This window comes from Entelurus aequoreus, linkage group LG14, assembly GCF_033978785.1.
Source record: "Entelurus aequoreus isolate RoL-2023_Sb linkage group LG14, RoL_Eaeq_v1.1, whole genome shotgun sequence".
NCBI classification, from domain to species: Eukaryota; Metazoa; Chordata; class Actinopteri; order Syngnathiformes; family Syngnathidae; genus Entelurus; species Entelurus aequoreus.
Window position 1 is genome coordinate 32,557,423 of NC_084744.1, and position 23,345 is coordinate 32,580,767.

A 23,345-nucleotide genomic window follows, 5' to 3' on the forward strand; every position below is an offset into this window, starting at 1 on the left:
CAGAAAAAGTTCGACGTTGTGTTAGGAAAATACGACGAGTACTTTTGGAGTGCATTTGGAGAACATGGAACTCTCAAAACAGACCCAGTCAAAATACTGTTAAAGAAGAATGCTGAGCCATATGCAGTGTATACAGCCCGCAGGGTACCACTGCCTCTCATACAGAAGATCAAAAAGGAGCTACTGCGTATGGAGAAAAATGCTGTAATTGAAAATGTGACTGAGCCTACAGACTGGTGTGCACCGATGGTACCAGTTGCAAGAAAGAACAACAAAGTGCGCATCTGCGTGGACCTGAAGAGGCTAAACGATTCTGTAAGGAGAGAGAGGTACGTCCTCCCAACTGCTGAGGAAATAACTGCAAAGCTGAGTGGCGCTACAATGTTTACATCACTGGACGCTGCCTCAGGCTTTTTGGCAGATACCCCTAGATCCTGAAAGCAGTAAGTTAACCACCTTCATAACACCCTTCGGGAGATACTCTTTTAAGCGGCTCCCATTCGGCACCACAAGTGCTCAAGAAATCTTCCAAAGGAAAATGGTGGAGACTCTGAATGGCTTGGATGGAGTAGCTGTTTACATGGATGACATCCTGGTGTATGGAAACACTCCAGAACAGCACGACCAGCATCTAACAAAGGTGCTGGAGAGAGTCAAGTCAGCTGGCCTAAAGCTAAACAGAGACAAGTGAGTGTTCAGACAGAAACAACTTAACAACCTTGGCCAGGTGATCGACAAAACAGGTGTGAAACCGGATCCCAATAAAGTCAAAGCCATCAGAGAGCAACCACCACCACAGAATGTACAGGAACTCAGACGTGGCCTTGGAATGTTCACGTTCCTGGGAAAATATATCCCAAATCTGTCAACAGTGGGTCAGCCACTTTATGAACTGTTGAGATCCCAAACCGAATGGACGTGGGACCATGCGCAGCAGGAGGCGTTCCAGCGCATCAAAGACATCCTGTCTACTTCTCCAGTTCTAAAGTTCTACGACGTGAATCGACCTACAACAGTGTCGGCTGATGCTAGTAGCTACGGCATCAGCGGAGTGCTGCTGCAACTACACGATGGAAACTGGAAGCCAGTCGCTTATTGCTCACGTCGTCTGTCTGAGGCGGAAACCAGATACGCCCAGTGCCTGGCAAGCGTCTGGGCATGTGAAAGGTTTGAGAAGTACCTTGTGGGCCTTGAGAACTTTAGGCTAGTCACTGATCACAAGCCCTTGGTGCCGCTAATGAACAAGAAAGATTTGGATAATGTTCCGATACGGTGCCAGAGACTGTTAATGAGACTAATGAGATTCAAAATCCAACCGCCGAATATGCACCAGGAAATACCTTGACTGTAGCGGACACCCTGTCGCGTAGTCCACTGCAAAACGTGACAGAGGTGACCGACACTCACTCGGATGTGGAATGTTATATTGCAGCCGTTGTTGACAACATGCCAGCTACACCACAAAAGCTTGGGACCATAAGAGCAGCCACAGCAGCTGACAGCAACTTACAGATGGTGCTTAAATGTGTCAAGTCAGGATGGCCGGACTATGTGGCTGATGTTCCACTAGCCATCAGAGACTATTACCCTATAAGGAGTGAACTGTCGGAGTACAACGGAATCATCACAAGAGGATGTCGCATGATAAGCCCAAGCCCTCTAAGAGCAGATGTCCTGGATCGAATCCATGATGGACATCAGGGACTGTCAAAATGCAGAGAGCGGGCTAACACTTCAGTGTGGTGGAATGGCATCTCAGCTGAAATCAAGCAGAAAGTCCAGACCCACACAGCGCAAAGAGCCCCTCATCTCGACCCCTCTACCTAAACGGCCCTGGAAGAGAATTGCAATTGACTTACAGTATGTGATCATAACAAACATACTTACCTCGTTGTGTCAGACTACTTCTCCAGGTTCCTCGAGATACTCCACATGCCTACAACCACTGCCTCACAGGTGGTGTTGAAGCTAAAAGCACTATTAGCCAGATTCGGTTGCCTAGACCAAGTAATTAGTGACAATGGGCCCCAGTTCACATGTGAGGAATTCCGAGAGTTCGCTAGAGAGTACGACTTTGAGCACATTACCTCAAGTCCCCATCATCCACAAGGAAATAGACATGCTGAGAGAGGAGTCCAAATTGCAAAGACTATTCTAAAACAAAAAGATCCTCTACTCGCTCTCATGTGCTACCGCTCTACACCCTGCACCTCCACTGGTGCAAGCCCAGCTGAACTGCTTATGGGCAGGAAGATAAAAACAACACTTCCAACACTTGAGAAAAACCTACTTCCTCGATGTCCTAGTCTGAAAACCGTCAGGAGCAAATATGCAGAGGAGAAGGAGAAACACGAGTTCTACTTCAACCTCCGACATGGAGCAAAGCCCCTGCCGTCGTTGAGACCTGGTGATCCTGTCCGCGTCAAACTGGACAATCAGCACGCCTGGGGAACACCCGCTGTCATCACTGCTGACTGCACAACTCCAAGATCATACATCATCCTGACTCAACAGGGGGCGACACTGAGGCGCAACCGTCGTCACCTGCAACATATTCCTGAGCCAACTAGAGACACACCGACTCTACCTCCAGATGGACAGCTACATGACACTGCTACACAGCAGCCTTCCCCTGTCATTACTACTGACACTGTTTCACCAACACTGGACTGTACACACGCTCTGGCAGACTGATAAAACCTGTGGACAAACTGACTCTGTGAACTTGAGAGACTTACCAAAAAAAATAAAAAAGAAAGAATGTGAAACAGATACATACAAATGTTGTGCTTTGATGCTGCGGTTGTTTTGTATTCTGAGCAGATTGAATATTGCTTGATTGATTATTGATGCTAGGTGATCTTGTTTTCGAAGACTTGAAAAGAAAAGCTGTGAATGCATATACAGTGTGATTTTGTTTTGTTTACAAGGAAAGAAAAACAAAAGTTAAAAAAAGGGAGATGTCATATATGTTGCATATGTATGTGCTGCGGTTGCTTTAAAGGCCTACTGAAATGAAATGTTCTTATTTAAACGGGGATAGCAGATCCATTCTATGTGTCATACTTGATCATTTCGCGATATTGCCATATTTTTGCTGAAAGGATTTAGTAGAGAACATCGACGATAAAGTTTGCAACTTTTGGTCGCTGATAAAAAAAAGCCTTGCCTGTACCGGAAGTAGCGTGACGTCACAGGTTGAAGGGCTCCTCACATTTCCCCATTGTTTACACCAGCAGCGAGAGCAATTCGGACAGAGAAAGCGACGATTACCCCATTAATTTGAGCGAGGATGAAAGATTCATGGATGAGTGAAGGACTAGAGTGCAGTGCAGGACGTATCTTTTTTCGCTCTGACCGTAACTTAGGTACAAGCTGGCTCATTGGATTCCACACTTTCTCCTTTTTCTATTGTGGATCACGGATTTGTATTTTAAACCACCTCGGATACTATATCCTCTTGAAAATGAGAGTAGAGAACGCGAAATGGATATTCACAGTGACTTTTATTTCCACGACAATACATCGGCGAAGCACTTTAGCTACGGAGCTAACGTGATAGCATCGGGCTTAACTGCAGATAGAAACAAAAGAAATAAACCCCTGAGTGGAAGGATAGACAGAAAATCAACAATACTATTAAACCATGGACATGTAACTACACGGTTAATGCTTTCCAGCCTGGCGAAGCTTAACAATGCTGTTGCTAACGACGCCATTAAAGCTAACTTAGCAACGGGACTTCGTCAGAGCTATGATAAAAACATTAGCTCTCCACCTACGCCAGCCAGCCCTCATCTGCTCATCAACACCCGTGCTCACCTGCGTTCCAGCGATCGACGGAGCGACGAAGGACTTTACCCGATCATCCGTGCGGTCGTCGGCTAGCATCAGATAGCGCGTCTGCTATCCAAGTCAAAGTCCTCCTGGTTGTGTTGCTGCAGCCAGCCGCTAATACACCGATCCCACCTACAGCTTTCTTCTTTGCAGTCTTCATTGTTCATTAAACAAATTGCAAAAGATTCACCAACACAGATGTCCAGAATACTGTGGAATTTTGCGATGAAAACCGAGCTTTTTGTATTGGATACAATGATGTCCGAAAACTTCCGTTTCAACCATTGACGTCACGTGCATACGTCATCATACATCAGACGTTTTCAACCGGAAGTTTAGCGGGAAATTTAAAATTGCACTTTATAAGTTAACCCGGCCGTATTGGCATGTGTTGCAATGTTAAGATTTCATCATTGATATATAAACTATCAGACTGCGTGGTCGGTAGTAGTGGCTTTCAGTAGGCCTTTAATGCGCCCTATAATCCCGTGCGCCTTTTGTATGAAAAAAGCCCTGACTAGACCCGCTCATCTTATAATCAGGTGCGCCCTATGGTCCGAAAAATACGGTATATACTCTTTCAAACCGCATACGGCAAAATTAAAACATTGGAAAAAAAAAAAAAAGATGAATAACCGAGAGGAGTCGAGTGGCTAGAAATGCTAGAAGAAAAAAAAAGAAGAAAAAAAGAAAAAAAAAAAAGAAATGCTCACTTTCTCTTGTTTTACTGCAGATATTCATTCCAAGAGCTGTAAACTTTTTCTCAGCACAGGAACAAATCAATAAGAGGAAAGTTGACCACATCACCGATTCCTTCTCCATTTCATCCGCAACCCATCACAGCAGGCTGCTCAATAAAAGCGGTCTGTTGTCCATCTGACCATTCCTCTGCCACATTTTCACAGAGTGAGAGAATCAATATCAAGGTCTGACGCGTGCACGCATACACAACTTCACAGCGTGGACTGGTTAATCAATAGAGGTCTTTCAGCTGTGTTTACATGCAAACTGACATATGTCATCATACAATGTGTGTGTGGGGGGGGGGGGGGAGGCAACACAGGGGTAAAATCAATACAATGGGAATGTGATCTCACCCACCTTACACAATTCAACAAGCACAATAGACGTGTGTGTGTGTGTGTGTGTGCAGGAACAAATCAATAGTTTTCCTTCCTGAAAGAAAGGCTGATAATCATGACTGGAAGGCCAGTAAAAAAAAAACTCGCTTGCTCACCTTTGCTGGCGCTGAAGTTTTTGAAGGGCTCGGGATCAGCTGAGGAGCCCTCGCGTCTCGTTTCAGACGAGGTGGAAGTGGAGGTCTCCGGCTGGTGGGAGGCGACGGCTCTGTAGGTGTGCACCTGCTCGTCGTCGGACCCCATCAGGGCCACGTCTTCACCTTCGTCCTGCAGGTCCACCATCAGCACCGCCCCCTCGGTGGCGCCGATAGCCGCCACGTCCCAGTACATAGCCAGGACCAGCAATTGCTGCAGCACCCACAACACACACATGAAGATCTGGAAAAAGACAAATGATGCTTAAATGATATAGTATGCATCAATTTCAAACACGCTCTCATTCAACAATATACAACGCATATGCAAAACCAACTATTCTTACCTTCTGGTACCTGCTGATCTGAATTTGGGATCTGCATAAGTTCTAAAAATGTGCACGCCTCCGCCATTTTAGTTACAGTGAATCCGAAAGTATTCACTCTTTTAATAATAATAATAATAGATTTTATTTGAAAAAAGCACTTTACATTGAGCAAACAACCTCAAAGTGCTACAGTGTATTGAAAAAAAATAAAAAATAACAAAAAGATAATAAAAAAATAATAAATAAAAAATAAAAACTAGAACAGCCTAGTAGCTAGAACGAGTATGCATATATCTATAAAAAGGCTTTTTTTTAAAAAGGAGGGTTTTTAAGCCTTTTTTTAAAAGCGTCCACAGTCTGCGGTGCCCTCAGGTGGTCAGGGAGAGCATTTCACAGACCGGGAGCGGCGGAACAGAAAGCCCGGTCTCCCGTAGTTCGTAGCTTTGTCCTCGGAGGTTGGAGGAGGTTAGCCTGAGGTGTCGTGTGGAGGAATTGGGGGTGAGTAGTTCTTTGAGGTAGAGGGGGGCATTTCCATGGAGGCACTGGTGGGTTAGTAGGGAGACTTTGTATTCAATCCTGAGTGAAGGGATTTGAGAATTGGTGTGATGTGGTCGTATTTCCGCACTCTCATCAGGATCCTAGCAGCGCTATTTTGTATGTATTGCAGCTCCTGGATGTTCTTGCTTTTCCATGTGTTATGTTATAGCCTTATTCCAAAATCGAATAATTACATTTTTGTCCTCACAATTCTCCAGACAATACCTCATAATGACAGTGTGAAAAGTTTTTTTTTTTTTTAAACATTTTCTGCATGTTTGGAGGAAACCAAGGCCAATACCATCCCAACAGTGAAGCGTGGTGGTGACAGCATCATGCTGTGGGGGAGTTTTTCAGCGGCAGGAATGGGAGACTAGTCAGGATAGAGGGAAATATGAATGCAGCAATGTACAGAGACATCCTGGATGAAAACCCAACGCTTCCCATCCCACCTGACGGAGCTTGAGAGGTGCTGCAAAGAGAAATGGGCAAAGAGGAATGGAAACTGCCCAAACGATAGGTGTTCCAAGCTGTTTAAAAGACTTGAGGGAGAAATAGCTGCCAAAGATGTATCAACAAAGTATTGAGCAAAGGATGTGAATACTTATGTACATGTGATTTTTAAATTTTTCAATACATTTGCAAGAAATAAAAAAAACAACGTGGACATCGGGGGTGGTACCTCTGGATTGGCAGACCAGGGTGGTGGTTCCTCTCTTTAAGAAGGGGAACCGGAGGGTGTGTTCTAACTATCGTGGGATCACACTCCTCAGCCTTCCCGGTAAGGTCTATTCAGGTATACTGGAGAGGAGGCTACGCCGGATAGTTGAACCTCGGATTCAGGAGGAACAGTGTGGTTTTCGTCCTGGTCGTGGAACTGTGGACCAGCTCTATACTCTCGGCAGGGTCCTTGAGGGTGCATGGGAGTTTGCCCAACCAGTCTACATGTGTTTTTTGGACTTGGAGAAGGCCTTCGACCGTGTCCCTCGGGAAGTCCTGTGGGGAGTGCTCAGAGAGTACGGGGTATCGGACTGTCTGATTGTGGCGGTCCGCTCCCTGTATGATCAGTGCCAGAGGTTGGTCCGCATTGCCGGCAGTAAGTCGGACACGTTTCCAGTGAGGGTTGGACTCCGCCAAGGCTGCCCTTTGTCACCGATTCTGTTCATAACTTTTATGGACGGAATTTCTAGACACAGTCAGGGCGTTGAGGGGATCTGGTTTAGTGGCTGCAGGATTAGGTCTCTGCTTTTTGCAGATGATGTGGTCCTGAAGGCTTCATCTGGCCAGGATCTTCAGCTCTCACTGGATCGGTACATGGTGTTTTTTATGGACAATCTGTGACGAGCACAAAAGTCCAATAACAAAACACCACTCGGGTTCAGATCCGGGCGGCCATTCCCAATCACGCCTCTCCAGGTTTCACTGTCGTTGCCAACATGAGCGTTGAAGTCACCCAGTAGGACAAGGGAATCACCCGGGGGAGCACTTTCCAGTACTCCCTCGAGTGTATCCAAAAAGGGTGGGTACTCTGAACTGCTGTTTGGTGCGTAAGCACAAACAACAGTCAGGACCCGTCCCCCCACCGGAAGGCGGAGGGAGGCTACCCTCTCGTCCACCGGGTTGAACTCCAACGTGCAGGCTTTGAGCCGGGGGGCAACAAGAATTGCCACCCGAGCTCGTCGCCTCTCACTGCGTGCAACGCCAGTGTGGAAGAGAGTCCAGCCCCTCTCGAGAGAACTGGTTCCAGAGCCCTTGCTGTGCGTCGAGGTGAGTCCGACTATATCTAGCCGGAACTTCTCTACCTTGCGCACTAGCTCAGGCTCCTTCCCCCCCAGCGAGGTGACGTTCCACGTCCCAAGAGCTAGCTTCTGTAGCCGAGGATCGGACTGCCAAGTGCCCTGCCTTCGGCTGCCGCCCAGCTCACAATGCACCCGACCTCTACGGCCCCTCCCATGAGTGGTGAGCCCATTGGAGGGGTGACCCACGTTGCCTCTTCGGGCTGTGCCCGGCCTGGCCCCATGGGGACAGGCCCGGCAACCAGGCGCTCGCCATCGTGCCCCAACTCCGGGCCTGGCTCCAGAGGGGGGACCCGGTGACCCGCGTCCGGGCGAGGGAAATCTGAGTCTTTGTTGTTTCATTCCCATAGAAGTCTTCGAGCTGCTCTTTGTCTGACAGCAGACAGATGACAGCAATAATAATACTGAAATAAACTGCAACAAAAAGCAGTGCAATTAACAGTGCAATACATGTTCATAACCTGGTCACTACTGCTTAGTTTCTCTTGTTATATTCTTATTTTTGTTATTATTTTTTATTTTATTCTTGTGTCCTGGGCATGACGTTAAAGTGCATCCGGCAGTGGAGGCTCCTCTATGGGGTCTTGGGGCAATAGGAGGTGCCTGACTGCCCCCTGGCCAGGGATACAGTGAAGACCTCAACGGCGGAGCAGGCGGAAGACGGTAGATGTAAGAACTACCACAACGGCTGCGATGGCGGAAGAAGGCTGCAGCAGAAAAGGATCCCCAGTCGTCTTGGACTCCATGCCACTGGACCCTGACCTGATTTTGTCAAGGATCGTGTGGTGACTGTCTGTGCACCAGTCTCCCCACGTTAAACTAAGTCACGCACAGGCATCCTCCATAAAGGGATACACCCCTACCAGGAGGATCGTCATACTCCTTTCGAGTGACCGCTGATGATGATAATGATTCTTATTTTTACTGTTATATTATTTATTCTTATTGTTGCTTTTATACCCCCATTATTTACATTTTTACTTACCATATTTTTCGGACTACAAGTCGCAGTTTTTTTCATAGTTTGGCCGGGGGTGCGACTTATACTCAGGAGGGACTTGTGTGTGAAATTATTAACACATTACCGTAAAATATCAAATAATAGTATTTAGCTCATTCACGTAAGAGACTAGACCAGTGGTTCTTAACCTGGGTTCGATCGAACCCTAGGGGTTCGCTAAGTCGGCCTCAGGGGTTTGGCGGAGGTCAAGACACACCCGACTCATCGTGTAAATAAAAACTTCTCCCTATCGGCATATTACGGATACCCCCAAACAATTTTCCCTCTAATTTTCCATCTGATTTGCAGGTGTGTAAAATGTTGTGAGTTCATGCACTGTGTTGGTTTTGTTCTTTGAACAAGGTGATGTTCATGCACGGTTCATTTTGTGCACCAGTACAAAAACATGGTAACACTTTAGTATGGGGAACACATATTCACCATTAATTAGTTGCTTATTAACATGCAAATTAGTAACATATTGGCTCTTAATTAGTAAGTACTTATTGATGCCTTATTCTGCATGGCCTTATTATACAACCAGTAAGCCATTAACTAAGAGTCTTCTCTCAATAACCTCAGAATTATTGCTTATTAGTAACCCTAAACGTAACCCTTATATGTTCCCCGAGTGTCCAAATAACTCTAAATTAAGTCTTTGTTACTTTAATAAGCAACTAGTTTTTGGTGAATATGTTCCCCATACTAAAGTGTTACCAAAAAACATATAACTTTGTCTTGAATTTGAAAAAAGACAAAACATTTTATTTTTCACTAAAGAAAGGTTCGGTGTATGTGCATATGAAACTGGTGGGGTTCGGTACCTCCAACAAGGTTAAGAACCACTGGACTAGACGTATAAGATTTCATGGGATTTAGCAATTAGGAGTGACAGATTGTTGGGTAAACGTATAGCATGTTCTATATGTTATAGTTATTTGAATGACTCTTACCATAATATGTTACGTTAACATACCAGGCACGTTCTCAGTTGGTTATTTATGCCTCATATAACGTACACTTATTCAGCCTGTTGTTCACTATTCTTTATTTATTTGAAATTGCCTTTCAAATGTCTATTCTTGGTGTTGGCTTTTATCAAATACATTTCCCCAAAAAATGCGACTTATACTCCAGTGCGACTTATATATGTTTTTTTCCTTCTTTATTATGCACTTTCGACCGGTGCGACTTATACTCCGGAGTGACTTATACTCCGAAAAATACTGTATATATTATTAATATACATATATAGGATAGATACATATACATGTATACACACATATACATTTATACACACATATACATGTGTATGTACAGTCGTGGTCAAAAGTTTACATACACTTGTGAAGGATATAATGTCATGGATGTCTTGACTTTCTAATGGGAAAGTCAAAGGAACTCAACACAAATCTGAAAAAACGAAAAAGAGGGGAAAAGAGGGGAAAAGGCGGCCAAAATGTTCAAAAGTCCCAGTTTTGTTTAGAATAACTACCGTATTTTTCGGACTATAAGTCGCAGTTTTTTTCATAGTTTGGCCGGGGGTGCGACTTATACTCAGGAGCGACTTATGTGTGAAATTATTAACACATTAGCGTAAAATATCAAATAATATTATTTAGCTCATTCACGTAAGAGACTAGACGTATAAGATTTCATGGGATTTAGCGATTAGGAGTGACAGATTGTTTGGTAAACGTATAGCATGTTCTATATGTTATAGTTATTTGAATGACTCTTACCATAATATGTTACGTTAACATACCAGGCACGTTCTCAGTTGGTTATTTATGCCTCATATAACGTACACTTATTCAGCCTGTTGTTCACTATTCTTTAATTATTTGAAATGAGTTTTGAGTTGCTGCATATTTTCATTGTAATGCATTTATGAGTTTTTGAGGAGAACTTTACTTGTCAGGTGTTTTTGTTTTTTTTTACCCCAGGAGATGTAAACTTGTTCACAACAAAGGGTCCAAGTTTGAAATCACACAGCCGCAGGAACAGGTTGAAGGCTGGCCCTGGAGAGAGAGCAAGAAGTGCTTCAAAGAATAAAACACACAGGAATGTTTTTAAATCTTGCAATCCTAGCTTGAGATGTTTCTTCAAAAATAATTCTGATGATAGGTAAAGGGATGCATTTTCTGTGTGTGTGTGTGTGTGTGTGTGTGTGTGTGTGTGTGTGTGTGTGTGTGTGTGTGTGTGTGTGTGTGTGTGTGTGTGTGTGTGTGTGTGTGTGTGTGTGTGTGTGTGTGTGTGTGTGTGTGTGTGTGTGTGTGTGTGTGTACAGTAACTAACCCACAAGGAGACCGGCTTGTCGACAAGCCATGATGGCTGCAAAGATACTCGCTCGCTCATCGGGCCGCGTGCTCCTGGTGATGTAACAAAAGATGGAGGATCCTGCTCCTGCACCGACACCTGAGAGGACAACACCATCCCTCTGTTACAAACTCACAATGTCTCAATATGAATGTGTGTGTTCTTGTGTTTCTACCCTTCTTGAGACATCAACAAGGAAAAGTACCTTCCATATGAGGACCGGTGAACAAGTTAGGATCGGAATCATGGTCCCATTAAAAATGTATATAGAGACTGTGGGGGGGGGGGGGGGGGGGGGCGCGTGGTCGGCGCGCCTCCTGTGGAAGGGAGTGTGTATGGCCCGGCTTCGAAGCCCAAGCTGACAGGTGAGTGGATTGCCCGGCTGAGGCTGGTTGTCTAATCACCTGTCTCCTTTATCAGCAGCGTCCGAGGCCATGGGGGGGAGAGGAGAGCAGACACACGAGCGAGCAGGAGGCCGCGAGCGAGACAGCCCTGAACATACTGCAGAAAAAATTAAATACTTTTTGAACCCTGGACTTCGGGTCCCACAGATTCTGTCGGTCCACAGAGAACCCGCGCACACAGAGACTTTCACAACTGGCGCCCAATGCGGGGCCCAAACCCACGACCCTGAGATTAAGAGTCTCATGCTCTACGGACTGAGCTAACCGGGCGATGGTGGATTCGGGCTGTGAGCAGTCCATGATCCACAAGAACCTGGCTCGACCCGGGGCTTTGAGGCAGGCAGCCCGGGTGAAAATAAGTGTGTTCATGGGGATGTGCACGAATACCCAGTGGTGCCGGTGGAAATTCAGTGTAACAAAAGAAAATATAGTGTTGAGGTTGCTGTAAGTGCGCACCTCATTCTGGGTACTAATTGGGCATGGTTTCATGGCTTAGTGAAACAGTGTGCAGGGGTGCGTTCACGACCGGTAGGGAAATGGGATATCTGCGCTGTTCTCAGCGGCGACGCAAGGTCATCCGACGCTGCCGAGGGGGAACCGGCGGAGGCTTCGCGGGAAGCCCCCCCGGTTCCCCAATGGCACCCCATGGAAGACTTCCCCCTTGAGCAGTCTCGAGATGACACTCTGCGCTCGGACTGGGACCAAGTGATATCAATTGATGGTCAGCTGGTGCGCCCGGGAATAGCGCGGGTATTCCCTCACTTTGCATTAATCAGGGACAGATTGTACAGAGTGAGTCGTGACACTCAAACAGGAGAAGAAATCACCCAGTTGTTGGTGCCGAAACGCCGTCGGGAAATGGTTTTCCAGGCGGCGTACTTTAACCCCGTGGCTGGCCACATGGGGTATGATAAGACACTCAATCGGGTAATGGTCCGGTTCTATTGGCCGGGCATCCGGGCAGACGTGCGCCGCTGGTGCGCGGCCTGCCAGCTAGTCAATCCAGCGACCACCCCCAAGGCGCCCTTGCGGCCATTACCACTCATGGAGGTCCCACTTGAAAGGATTGGCATGGACCTCATCGGACCATTCCACCCGAGCTCCCGCGGATATCGTTTTGTGTTAGTTCTGGTGGATTACGCAACTCGATATCCCGAAGCAGTGCCGCTGCGGTCCATCTCTGCAAAGCACTGTTCCAGTTCATCTCCCGAGTCGGAATCCCGAAAGAGATTCTGACTGACCAGGGCACGTCCTTTATGTCACACACGATAAAGGAACTATACAGACTATTGGGGATTAAGGCTATTCGGACCAGCGTCTATCACCCACAGACCGACCGGCTGGTGGAGCGGCTGAATAAGACGCTAAAGTCCATTATCCGTAAATTTACGCCCTGAACATACTACAGAAAAAATAAAATACTTTTTGAACCCTGGACTTCGGGTCCGACAGATTCTGTCGGTCCACAGAGAACCCGCGCACACAGAGACTTTCACAGAGTCATACTGTAAGAACTTTAAGTAAATAATGTAGATTAAAAACCAATTACAAACAAAAAATAAAAAATAAAAAAAAAATTACTAAAAGCTTAACTTTTTTATATTTGCATAGTATGTATATATTATTAATGTTGTAAATACAAATCTTTATATTTATAGAAAGGGTGGTCCTAAAGAGGTAGGCATTTTTCCGAAGTCTCAAGAAAGTAACAAATACAATTAAAGCTGCAAGCAGCGATGGACGGGACCGACTTTGACGGCTCATAAAATCCAAACCGGAGCAGTAATTAAAACTCTTTCATCAACTTTTAATCAGAAGGGTTCAATCTCTCTCCTGTGCTATTTTGAAGCCGACACGACAAACGCGCTCAGAGGAGATCATGTTTAAAAAAGGTGACTGTTTTGACCCAACTTTTGTTTTGAAGGGGGAATTGCAAACTTCCTGTTGATTTTTGCTGGGGGTTGTCAGTATATGAAATATAGGTCTAAGTGAGACCTACATAGAGGTTTTTGTTTCATGTCTCTACGACATTCCTACTGGGAGTTACAGGCAGTTTTGTCTGTGTTTTCTTCCTAGGAGCAGTTTTGTCTGTGTTTTCTTCTTAGGGGGCGCTAGAGCGCAATTTTGAGTTTTGGGGTTTGGTTTTTTGATTAGATCACAATTTTCGCCAGTCCTGATGTGTGTGTCCAATTTGGTGAGTTTTGAAGCATGTTAAGGGGGTCAAATTACAGCTCAAAGAGGCATAGGTGACTGTTTTTACTAAACTTTTGTTTTGAAGGGGGAATTGCCATCTTCCTGTTGATTTTTGCTGAAGGATGTTAGTGTATGAAATCTAGGTCTAAGTGAGACCTACATAGAGGTTTGTGTTTCATGTCTCTACGACATTCCTACTGGGAGTTACAGGCAGTTTTGTCTGTGTTTTCTTCCTAGGAGCAGTTTTGTCTGTGTTTTCTTCCTAGGGGGCGCTAGAGCGCAATTTTGAGTTTTGGGGTTTGGTTTTTTGATTAGATCACAATTTTCGCCAGTCCTGATGTGTGTGTCCAATTTGGTGAGTTTTGAAGCATGTTAAGGGGGTCAAATTACAGCTCAAAGAGGCATAGGTGACTGTTTTTACTAAACTTTTGTTTTGAAGGGGGAATTGCCATCTTCCTGTTGATTTTTGCTGAAGGATGTTAGTGTATGAAATCTAGGTCTAAGTGAGACCAACATAGAGGTTTGTGTTTCATGTCTCTACGACATTCCTACTGGAAGTTGCAGGCAGTTTTGTCTGTTTTCTTCCTAGGGAGCGCTAGAGCGCAATTGTGAGTTTTGGGGTTTGGTTTTTTGATTAGAACGCAATTTTTGCCAGTCCTGATGTGTGTGTCCAATTTGGTGAGTTTTGAAGCATGTTAAGGGGGTCAAATTACAGCTCAAAGAGGTGGCGGTATAATAATAATAATAAAACGCTAGAAATACAATAGGGTCCTCTGTCCCAAAGGGACATTCGGTCCCTAATAATGTGTGTGTGAGTGTGTGTGTGTGTGTGTGTGTGTGTGTGTGTGTGTGTGTGTGTGTGTGTGTGTGTGTGTGTGTGTGTGTGTGTGTGTGTGTGTGTGTGTGAGTGTGCGTGTGTGTGTGTGTGTGTCTCACCTGCCACCAGACGGCTACATAGCAACAACCACTTTGAATAGCCAATGAAATACATGAAGTTACCTGGAGAAAAGGAAGGACATTAAAGTCATTTCTAGAGTCAAGTTGATTTTGTTAAGGTCAGTTCTATAGTTCGATAAAATATCAACAGTGGGCAAAAAGCCTTAAATCAGGGTTATACTACTGGCGGCCCGGGGGCCGAATCCGGCCCTGGAACGAAGCCACACCAGCCCCTGAGTTTAGTTCAAAGCATTTTTGCAGTACATTCCTAAAAACACGAGAATCTTCCTGTTGTAGATAGGAACTTGGACCACTGCAAACACATTGGCAGATCCTTGCATTGACATTTTAATCTTGCTAGCAAACATAGAACACTGGGGTCCAAACTTGTGATTTACATGACAGAGGCGTTCCTCAAAGCACCCCTTTAAGTCCTGTCCTTTTTGCCAGTTACATTTTTCTTTAATAATGTGACTTATGTAACTAAGATGTTGCTGTAACGTGTTTATTTCAGATGCAATCAACGTCTGGTGTCCCTCAGGGTTCCATCTTAGGTCCACTCTTTTTCACCCTTTGAGCCACATGTGTCAAACTCAAGGCCCTGGGGCCAAATCTGGCCCACCACATCGTTTTACGTGGCCCATCAAAGCCTTGAAATAATGTGCATCAATGAAGTACTCCATCATTCTCACTAAACATATTTGTTCTTCAATTTTGAAAGAAGAATTGCATGTCTTTTGAACTTGAGAATGATCTGGCCATGCAAAAATATTGTATTAACTTAGGGGTCTCCAAAGTGCAGCCCGCAGATTTTTGTTGGATGAAAAAAGTAACAGTAAAAATTTAAAAGAAAAGAGCAAAAAGTTGTGATGTATTGCGAAATAAGATAGAAATGTGATACTAATAACTTAAAGGCCTACTGAAATGATTTTTTTAAATTTAAACGGGGATAGCAGATCCATTCTATGTGTCATACTTGATCATTTCGCGATATTGCCATATTTTTGCTTAAAGGATTTAGTAGAGAACAACGACAATAAAGTTCGCAACTTTTGGTCACTGATAACAAAAAGCCTTGCCTATACCGGAAGTAGCGTGACGTCACCGGAGGAAGGACTCCTCACATTTTCCCATTGTTTACAATGCAGCGAGAGAGATTCGGACTGAGAAAGCGACGATTACCCCATTAATTTGAGCGAGGATGAAAGATTCGTGGATGAGGAACGTGAGAGTGAAGGACTAGAGAGGTAGTGCAGGACGTATCTTTTTTCGCTCTGACCGTAACTTAGGTACAAGGGTTCATTGGATTCCACACTTTCTCCTTTTTCTATTGTGGATCACGGATTTGTATTTTTAAACCACCAGTCGAGAACGCGAAATGAACATTCACAGTGACTTTTATCTCCACGACAATACATCGGCGAAGCTCTTTAGCTACTGAGCTAACGTGATAGCATCGGGCTCAAATGCAGATAGAAACAAAATAAATAAACCCCTGACTGGAAGGATAGACAGAAAATAAACAATACTATTCAACCATGGACATGTAACTACACGGTTAATGCTTTCCAGCCTGGCGAAGCTTAACAATGCTGTTGCTAACGACGCCATTGAAGCTAACTTAGCAACGGGACCTCACAGAGCTATGCTAAAAACATTAGCTCTCCACCTACGCCAGCCCTCATATGCTCATCAACACCCGTGCTCACCTGCGTTCCAGCGATCGACGGAGCGACAAAGGACTTCACCCGATCACCGATGTGGTCAGCGGCCCGGCGACGGAGGAAGTCAAGGTGAGGTCGGCGGCTAGCGCGTCTGCTATCCATCTCAAAGTCCTCCTGGTTGTGTTGCTGTAGTCCGCCGCTAATACACTGATCCCACCTACAGCTTTCTTCTTTGCAGTCTTCATTGTTCATTAAACAAATTGCAAAAGATTCACCAACACAGATGTCCAGAATACTGTGGAATTTTGGGATGAAAACAGAGATTTTTTGTATTGGATCCAAAGGGGTCCGAATACTTCCGTTCTCTCCGTGACGTCATGCGCATACGTCATCATATCTAGACGTTTTCAACCGGAAGTTTCGCGGGAAATTTAAAATTGCACATTATAAGTTAACAGGTCGTATTGGCATGTGTTGCAATGTTAAGATTTCATCATTGATATATAAACTATCAGACTGCATGGTCGGTAGTAGTGGCTTTCAGTAGGCCTTTAAGGTTGTCCAATCTCCTTCCATCAAGGGATGCATACTGAAAAGTATGCGGAAAAAAAAGATAAAAACAGAAAAACAACTCAGAAGAACAAGCAGGAAGCGCCGTTCAGGTAGGAATCAATCTCAATTCAACAAATTGAGGCAGAAATTCAACACTAAAACGCCAGCGTAGCGTCGCGCAGTAAAGAAAAATAGTCGCCAAGAGCGAACAGCACAAAAATGCTTTGGTGTGGCAAAAAACTACCAAGAGTGGGGCAAAAAAACAAGAAAAAAACGCAAAGAGTGAGCGTTGAGCCAGCAACAAAGGCTGCGAGACAACAGACTATAAAGGGGAGTGATTAGTGGACACAACAGGTGAGGACGCTAATCAATAAACAGAAGGCAGGTGTGGCTAATCAACACACGAGCAACAACACTGCAAAAAGTGAAATCTAAGTAAGATTCAATATCTTAAATAAGGGTGATATTTGCTTATTTTCTGTCTGATAAGATAATTCTTCTCACTAAGCAGATTTTATGTTAGAGTGTTTTACTTGTTTTAAGTGTTTTGGTCCTAAATGATCTCAGTAAGATATTACAGCTTGTTGCTGAGATGTGATTACCTATATTGAGTAAAACATGCTTGAAACTAGAACATCAACTGTTGCAAAGCTGTATCATCAACACTCACAAGTATAAAACTACTTTTTTAAAGAAACAATTTCTTTTTTTAAGCATGAAAAAAATAAATCATGACTCTGACACAATTGTGTCTCATAATTAAAACAGATGACAGCCAAATGGACTTTGCTGTTTTATTTTCAATGAAACAATAGAAAATATGTAGTTATTACTCATATAGTAGTTATTAGTGAGAATATACTTATTTTAAGGTATTTTTGGCTTCATTGAGGTTAGCTGATTTTACTTGTTATGGAAAGTCTTGACAAGCCAAATTTTCTTGTTCTATTGGCAGATAATTTTGCTTAGTTCAAATAAAATACCCCTAATTTTTGTATTATTTTTTTTCTTTTTTTTGAACACTGACTTTTTGCAGTGAAGAAAGTGAAAAAGAGAACATAAATGGACTCAAACATAGGAAGGAACGCTGAGGAAAACACTTAGTGCGGAAAATAACAAAAAGACAACTGGGACATTTCTAGTATATAAATTCAAAACTTAGATTCAGCTTTATGTTATAACTGACAATGTAATTGTCAGTCCGTGGACTTTGGGTTGTTGTGTTTTCCCAGAATGCAAAGGAAAGTTGGCGCGGGCAAGGCGTGAATATAAGTACATATTTATTTTTACACTAACAAAAAGAACCAAAGGCGCGCACAAGGCGGAAGTACAAAAACTTGGCTAATGAAAACAAAACACTTACTGTGGCATGGCATGAAGCATGAACTATAATAAACAGGAATCTCAGGGGTAGCAGAGGTAGATGGATGGATAGGATAATGTCACCAGGACGATCAACAGAAACAGACAGGCTTAAATAGCAGTGACATGATTAGTGACAGGTGTGCGAGTGCAAAGCGTGAGACAGGTGCGTGACATGAGGACAGGTGAAAACTAATGGTTGCTATGATGACAAAACAAGAGTGAAAAAGCAGGAACTAAGTGTCCAAAAACCAAACAGAACATGACTTAAACAAAACATGATCAACAGACATGACAGAGCCCCTCCCTTAAGGACAGATACTAGATGTCCATAAAAATAAAACAATGATCAATAGTCATGGGAGGGCGGGAGGGGGACATGGCGGTGGGTCGCCAGACCACGTGTCCCCGTATCCACCGGGGCAGAATCAGGTGGCGGCGACGCGTAGACCGCCGTTGTACCAATCAATATGTATCAAAATTTCACCTTTTTTGTCATTACATTGTTGTTGTTTTTTTACATTTTAACTGATTTTTTGTTTGTTTGTTGTTACCACAACAAACAAATAATATTACCAATGAAATAGAATATAATGCCTTTTATTGTCACTAGACACAGGTACAATAAGATTAAAAACAATTCCAGTATTAGTGCGACAGTCTACAAAATATGCAAAACATAGGAAGAAAAGAAAAAGAAGAACAGTGCAAAAGGAGGTATGGTGCACAGTCCAGTCCTGAGAACGGTTTATGTTCAATGTGTTATTTACAGGAAATAAATATTATACTATATACAAAAATTGCACACAGAGAGGTGCTAAACTATAAAGTCAGTGCCTAATATAATAATATGTATTATAATTCAGTGTATACAAATTTGGTGTAAAAAGGTAATGTTTTAAATTCAGTGTATAAAAATTCCGTGTAGAAAAATGTAGTGTAGAAAAATTCAGTGTAAAACAATTCAGTGTATAAATATTCTGTGTATGAAAATTCAGTGTAGAAAAAATCAGTGTAGAAAAATTCAGTGTATTAAAATTCAGTGTATAAAACTTTAGAGTTTTTAAATTCAGTGTATAAATATTCAGTGTATAAAAATTCTGTGTATGAAAATTCAGTGTAGAAAAAATCAATGTTTTTAAATTCAATGTATAAACTTTAGTGTTTTTAAATTCAGTGTATAAAAATTCAGTGTATAAAAATTCAGTGTAAAACAAATTCAGCGTATAAATATTCAGTGTATAAAAATTCCGTGTATGAAAATTCAGTGTAGAAAAAATCAGTGTAGAAAAATTCATTGTATAAAACTTTAGTGTTTTTAAATTCAGTGTATAAATATTCAGTGTATAAAAATTCAGTGTAAAACAAATTCAGCGTATAAATATTCAGTGTATAAAAATTCTGTGTATGAAAATTCAGTGTAGAAAAAGTCAGTGTATTAAAATTCAGTGTATAAAACTTTAGTGTTTTTAAATTCAGTGTATAAAAATTCAGTGTAAAACAAATTCAGCGTATAAATATTCAGTGTATAAATATTCAGTGTATTAAAATTCAGTGTATAAAAATTTGGTGCTAAAAATTCTGTGTCAAAAAATTTGCTGCTTAAAAAAGCAAGACTCACTTACAGTAAAATAAGAATGACGCAATGTATCCTGTCTTAGAACCAGCCAATGAGTGGTCAAGTTTGAAGTCACATGACACGGGTCTTGCAAAACTGCATAAAAAAAGCAGTTCCCTGGACTACCTGAGCGTAATACAACATAATAAACTTCAATGCGGCCCGTTGGATGTTTTCAATTTGGACTTTTGAGTGACATACGAGTAAGCATAATTTGATGTGAAAAAAAAAAATGTAATTAAATAAATTCACAAAATTCCAACACACTAGTTTACACTTTTATTTCTGTTAATTGGTATATAGAGTTACTTGAAATAGGAACAAAAGCATAAAAAATATATATAAAAGGTATACTGAAATGCTAAAAGTTAACACGCAGATATCGTCAAGTAACAAAATATGTGACTCTGAATATCTGCTGAATGAGCAAAAAAAAGCTATATATATATATATATATATATATATATATATATATATATATATATATATATATATATATATATATATATATATATATATATATATATATATATATGTATAATACTGTTGCCTTTCATATATGTATATTATATGTATATATATATATATATATATATACATATACATATACACTACCGCTCAAAAGTTTGGGGTCACATTGAAATGTCCTTATTTTGAAGGAAAAGCACTGTACTTTTCAATGAAGATAACTTTAAACTAGTCTTAACTTTAAAGAAATACACTCTATACATTGCTAATGTGGTAAATGACTATTCTAGCTGCAAATGTCTGGTTTTTGGTGCAATATCTACATAGGTGTATAGAGGCCCATTTCCAGCAACTATCACTCCAGTGTTCTAATGGTACAATGTGTTTGCTCATTGGCTCAGAAGGCTAATTGATGATTAGAAAACCCTTGTGCAATCATGTTCACACATCTGAAAACAGTTTAGCTCGTTACAGAAGCTACAAAACTGACCTTCCTTTGAGCAGATTGAGTTTCTGGAGCATCACATTTTTGGGGTCAATTAAACGCTCAAAATGGCCAGAAAAAGAGAACTTTCATCTGAAACTCGACAGTCTATTCTTGTTCTTAGAAATGAAGGATATTCCACAAAATTGTTTGGGTGACCCCAAACTTTTGAACGGTAGTGTATACCGGTATGATATATATATGTACATATACATATATATATATATATATATACATATACATACATATATATATATATATATATATATATATATATATATATATATATATATATATATATATATATATATATATATATATATATATATATATATATATATATATATATATATATATACATACATATATATATATATATATATATATATATATATATATATATATATATATATATATATATATATATATATATATATATATATATATATATATATATATATATATATATAAATATATATAAATGAAAAGCAACATTATTAATAATTGATTATCATAATGTTAATAATTCATATTAATGTTTTAACTAAAAAAATTGATTCTTAATTTATATATATATATATATATATATATATATATATACATATATATGATATATATTTATATGTTCATATATATATACATACATATATATATATATTCATATATATATATATATATATATATATATATATATATATATTCATATATATATATATATATATATATATATATATATATATATATATATATATATATATATATATATATATGAAAAGCAACATTATTAATAATTGATAATCATAATTTTAATAATTAATATTAATGTTTCAACTAAAAAAATGGATTCTTAATTTATATATATATATATATGATATATATATATGTACATATACATATGTATATACATACATATATATATATATTTATAGACATATATATATACATATATGTATGTATATATATACATAGATGTATGAAAAGCAACATTTTTAATAATTGATAATCATAATGTTAATAATTGATATTAATGTTTTAACTAAAAAAATGGATTCTTAATTTATATATATATATATATATATATATATAATTGATATTAATGTTTTAACTAAAAAAATGGATTCTTAATTTATATATATATATATATATATATATATATATATATATATATATATATATATATACACACACACACATATATATATATATATATATATATATATATATATATATATATATATATATATATATACACACACACACACATATATATATATATATATATATATATATATATATATATATATATATATATATATATATATATATATATATATATATATATATATATATATATATATATATATATATACACACACATATATATATATATATATATATATATATATATATATATATATATATATACACACACATATATATATATATATATATATATATATATATATATATATATATATATATATATATATATATATATATATATATATATATATATATATATATATATGTATGTATATATATATATGAAAAGCAACATTATTAATAATTAATAATCATAATGTTAATAATTGATATGAATGTTTTAACTAAAAAAATGGATTCTTAACTTTTTTTAAATTGTTTCTTGAAAAGTATGAATCGATTTAGAAACTGAATGAATAAAACATTTGCGGTTTGGACGTGAATCGAGTTAAGCACCTATAATAGACGCACAAATGTATTCTTGATAACATTCTGGATAAGTCACGTGATCATATTCTTGTGGGTGGGCAACTTACCGGCAACCTCAAAAAGATTGGAGAAAAGAACAATAGACTTGGTGGTTCCACTGCGGTCTGACCAGCACCCGAAGACCGGACCGCTGAGAAGGCTGCTCAAACTGAAGGCAGACAGACCCAGACCCAAAAAGTACGGCGGGGCATCTAAGATCTGGAGATAACGCCATATTGTCGGCAGAATGACAGCTGAAAACCCCACATGGAGATGAATGACTGAATAAGACAACTTCTTAATAATGTGTACTTTATGGACTCACCATACTCGATGCCACTAAGCATGAACATTAGTCCGATAGTGATGAAAGTTAGATTCCTCTTCTGGAGTTGATCCATGGTGCTTCATAGCATGTGCTGCACAAATGGAAAGACTCAGATAACAAGACAGAGCACACTTCCAATTACAGCGCCTTGCCCGGATAATAAAGGGACGCTTATTTTGTACGGGTCATTTTGAAGCTGGACGGAAATAGACGTCATGTGAAGTCAATGCTCGATGCTCGAAATGCGGGTCGGAGCACATCAAATCAATCACTAGTAGTCCTTTTCCATTTGACATTTATGTCAAAGATGTCATTCTCTTTGAGTCTGCTCCGCCATGAAGGATCCACACCGTGAGGGAGTGTCTCGGGTTGCCAGGTGAAGTAAAGTACACGGCAGCTTCATGCATTTTTAATTGCGCTTTCTACAGTTTCTTCAAACACCAGCTTGGAATATTTGAACTACTGAAGGGTGCAGTAAACAATTTTAGGAAGGGCATTGAATGCAACGTTGCCA

General features: G+C 40.4%; 1 protein-coding gene across 1 annotated transcript in view; it reads right to left on the reverse strand.

Moving 5' to 3' along the window:
* The window catches only part of LOC133664763 (major facilitator superfamily domain-containing protein 8-like), a 54,093-nt gene extending 31,056 nt beyond the window's left edge, over window positions 1-23,037 (reverse strand). Inside the window, exons 1-6 of the mRNA XM_062069665.1 lie at window positions 22,829-23,037; window positions 22,572-22,757; window positions 14,625-14,687; window positions 11,071-11,190; window positions 10,714-10,793; window positions 5,075-5,354 (exon numbers count right to left, since the gene is read on the reverse strand). Coding sequence (XP_061925649.1) covers window positions 5,075-5,354; window positions 10,714-10,793; window positions 11,071-11,190; window positions 14,625-14,687; window positions 22,572-22,757; window positions 22,829-22,904 — 805 coding nt within the window. The 5' untranslated portion in view covers window positions 22,905-23,037. The remainder of the gene's footprint in view (window positions 1-5,074; window positions 5,355-10,713; window positions 10,794-11,070; window positions 11,191-14,624; window positions 14,688-22,571; window positions 22,758-22,828) is intronic.
* Window positions 23,038-23,345: the final 308 nt, after the last annotated feature.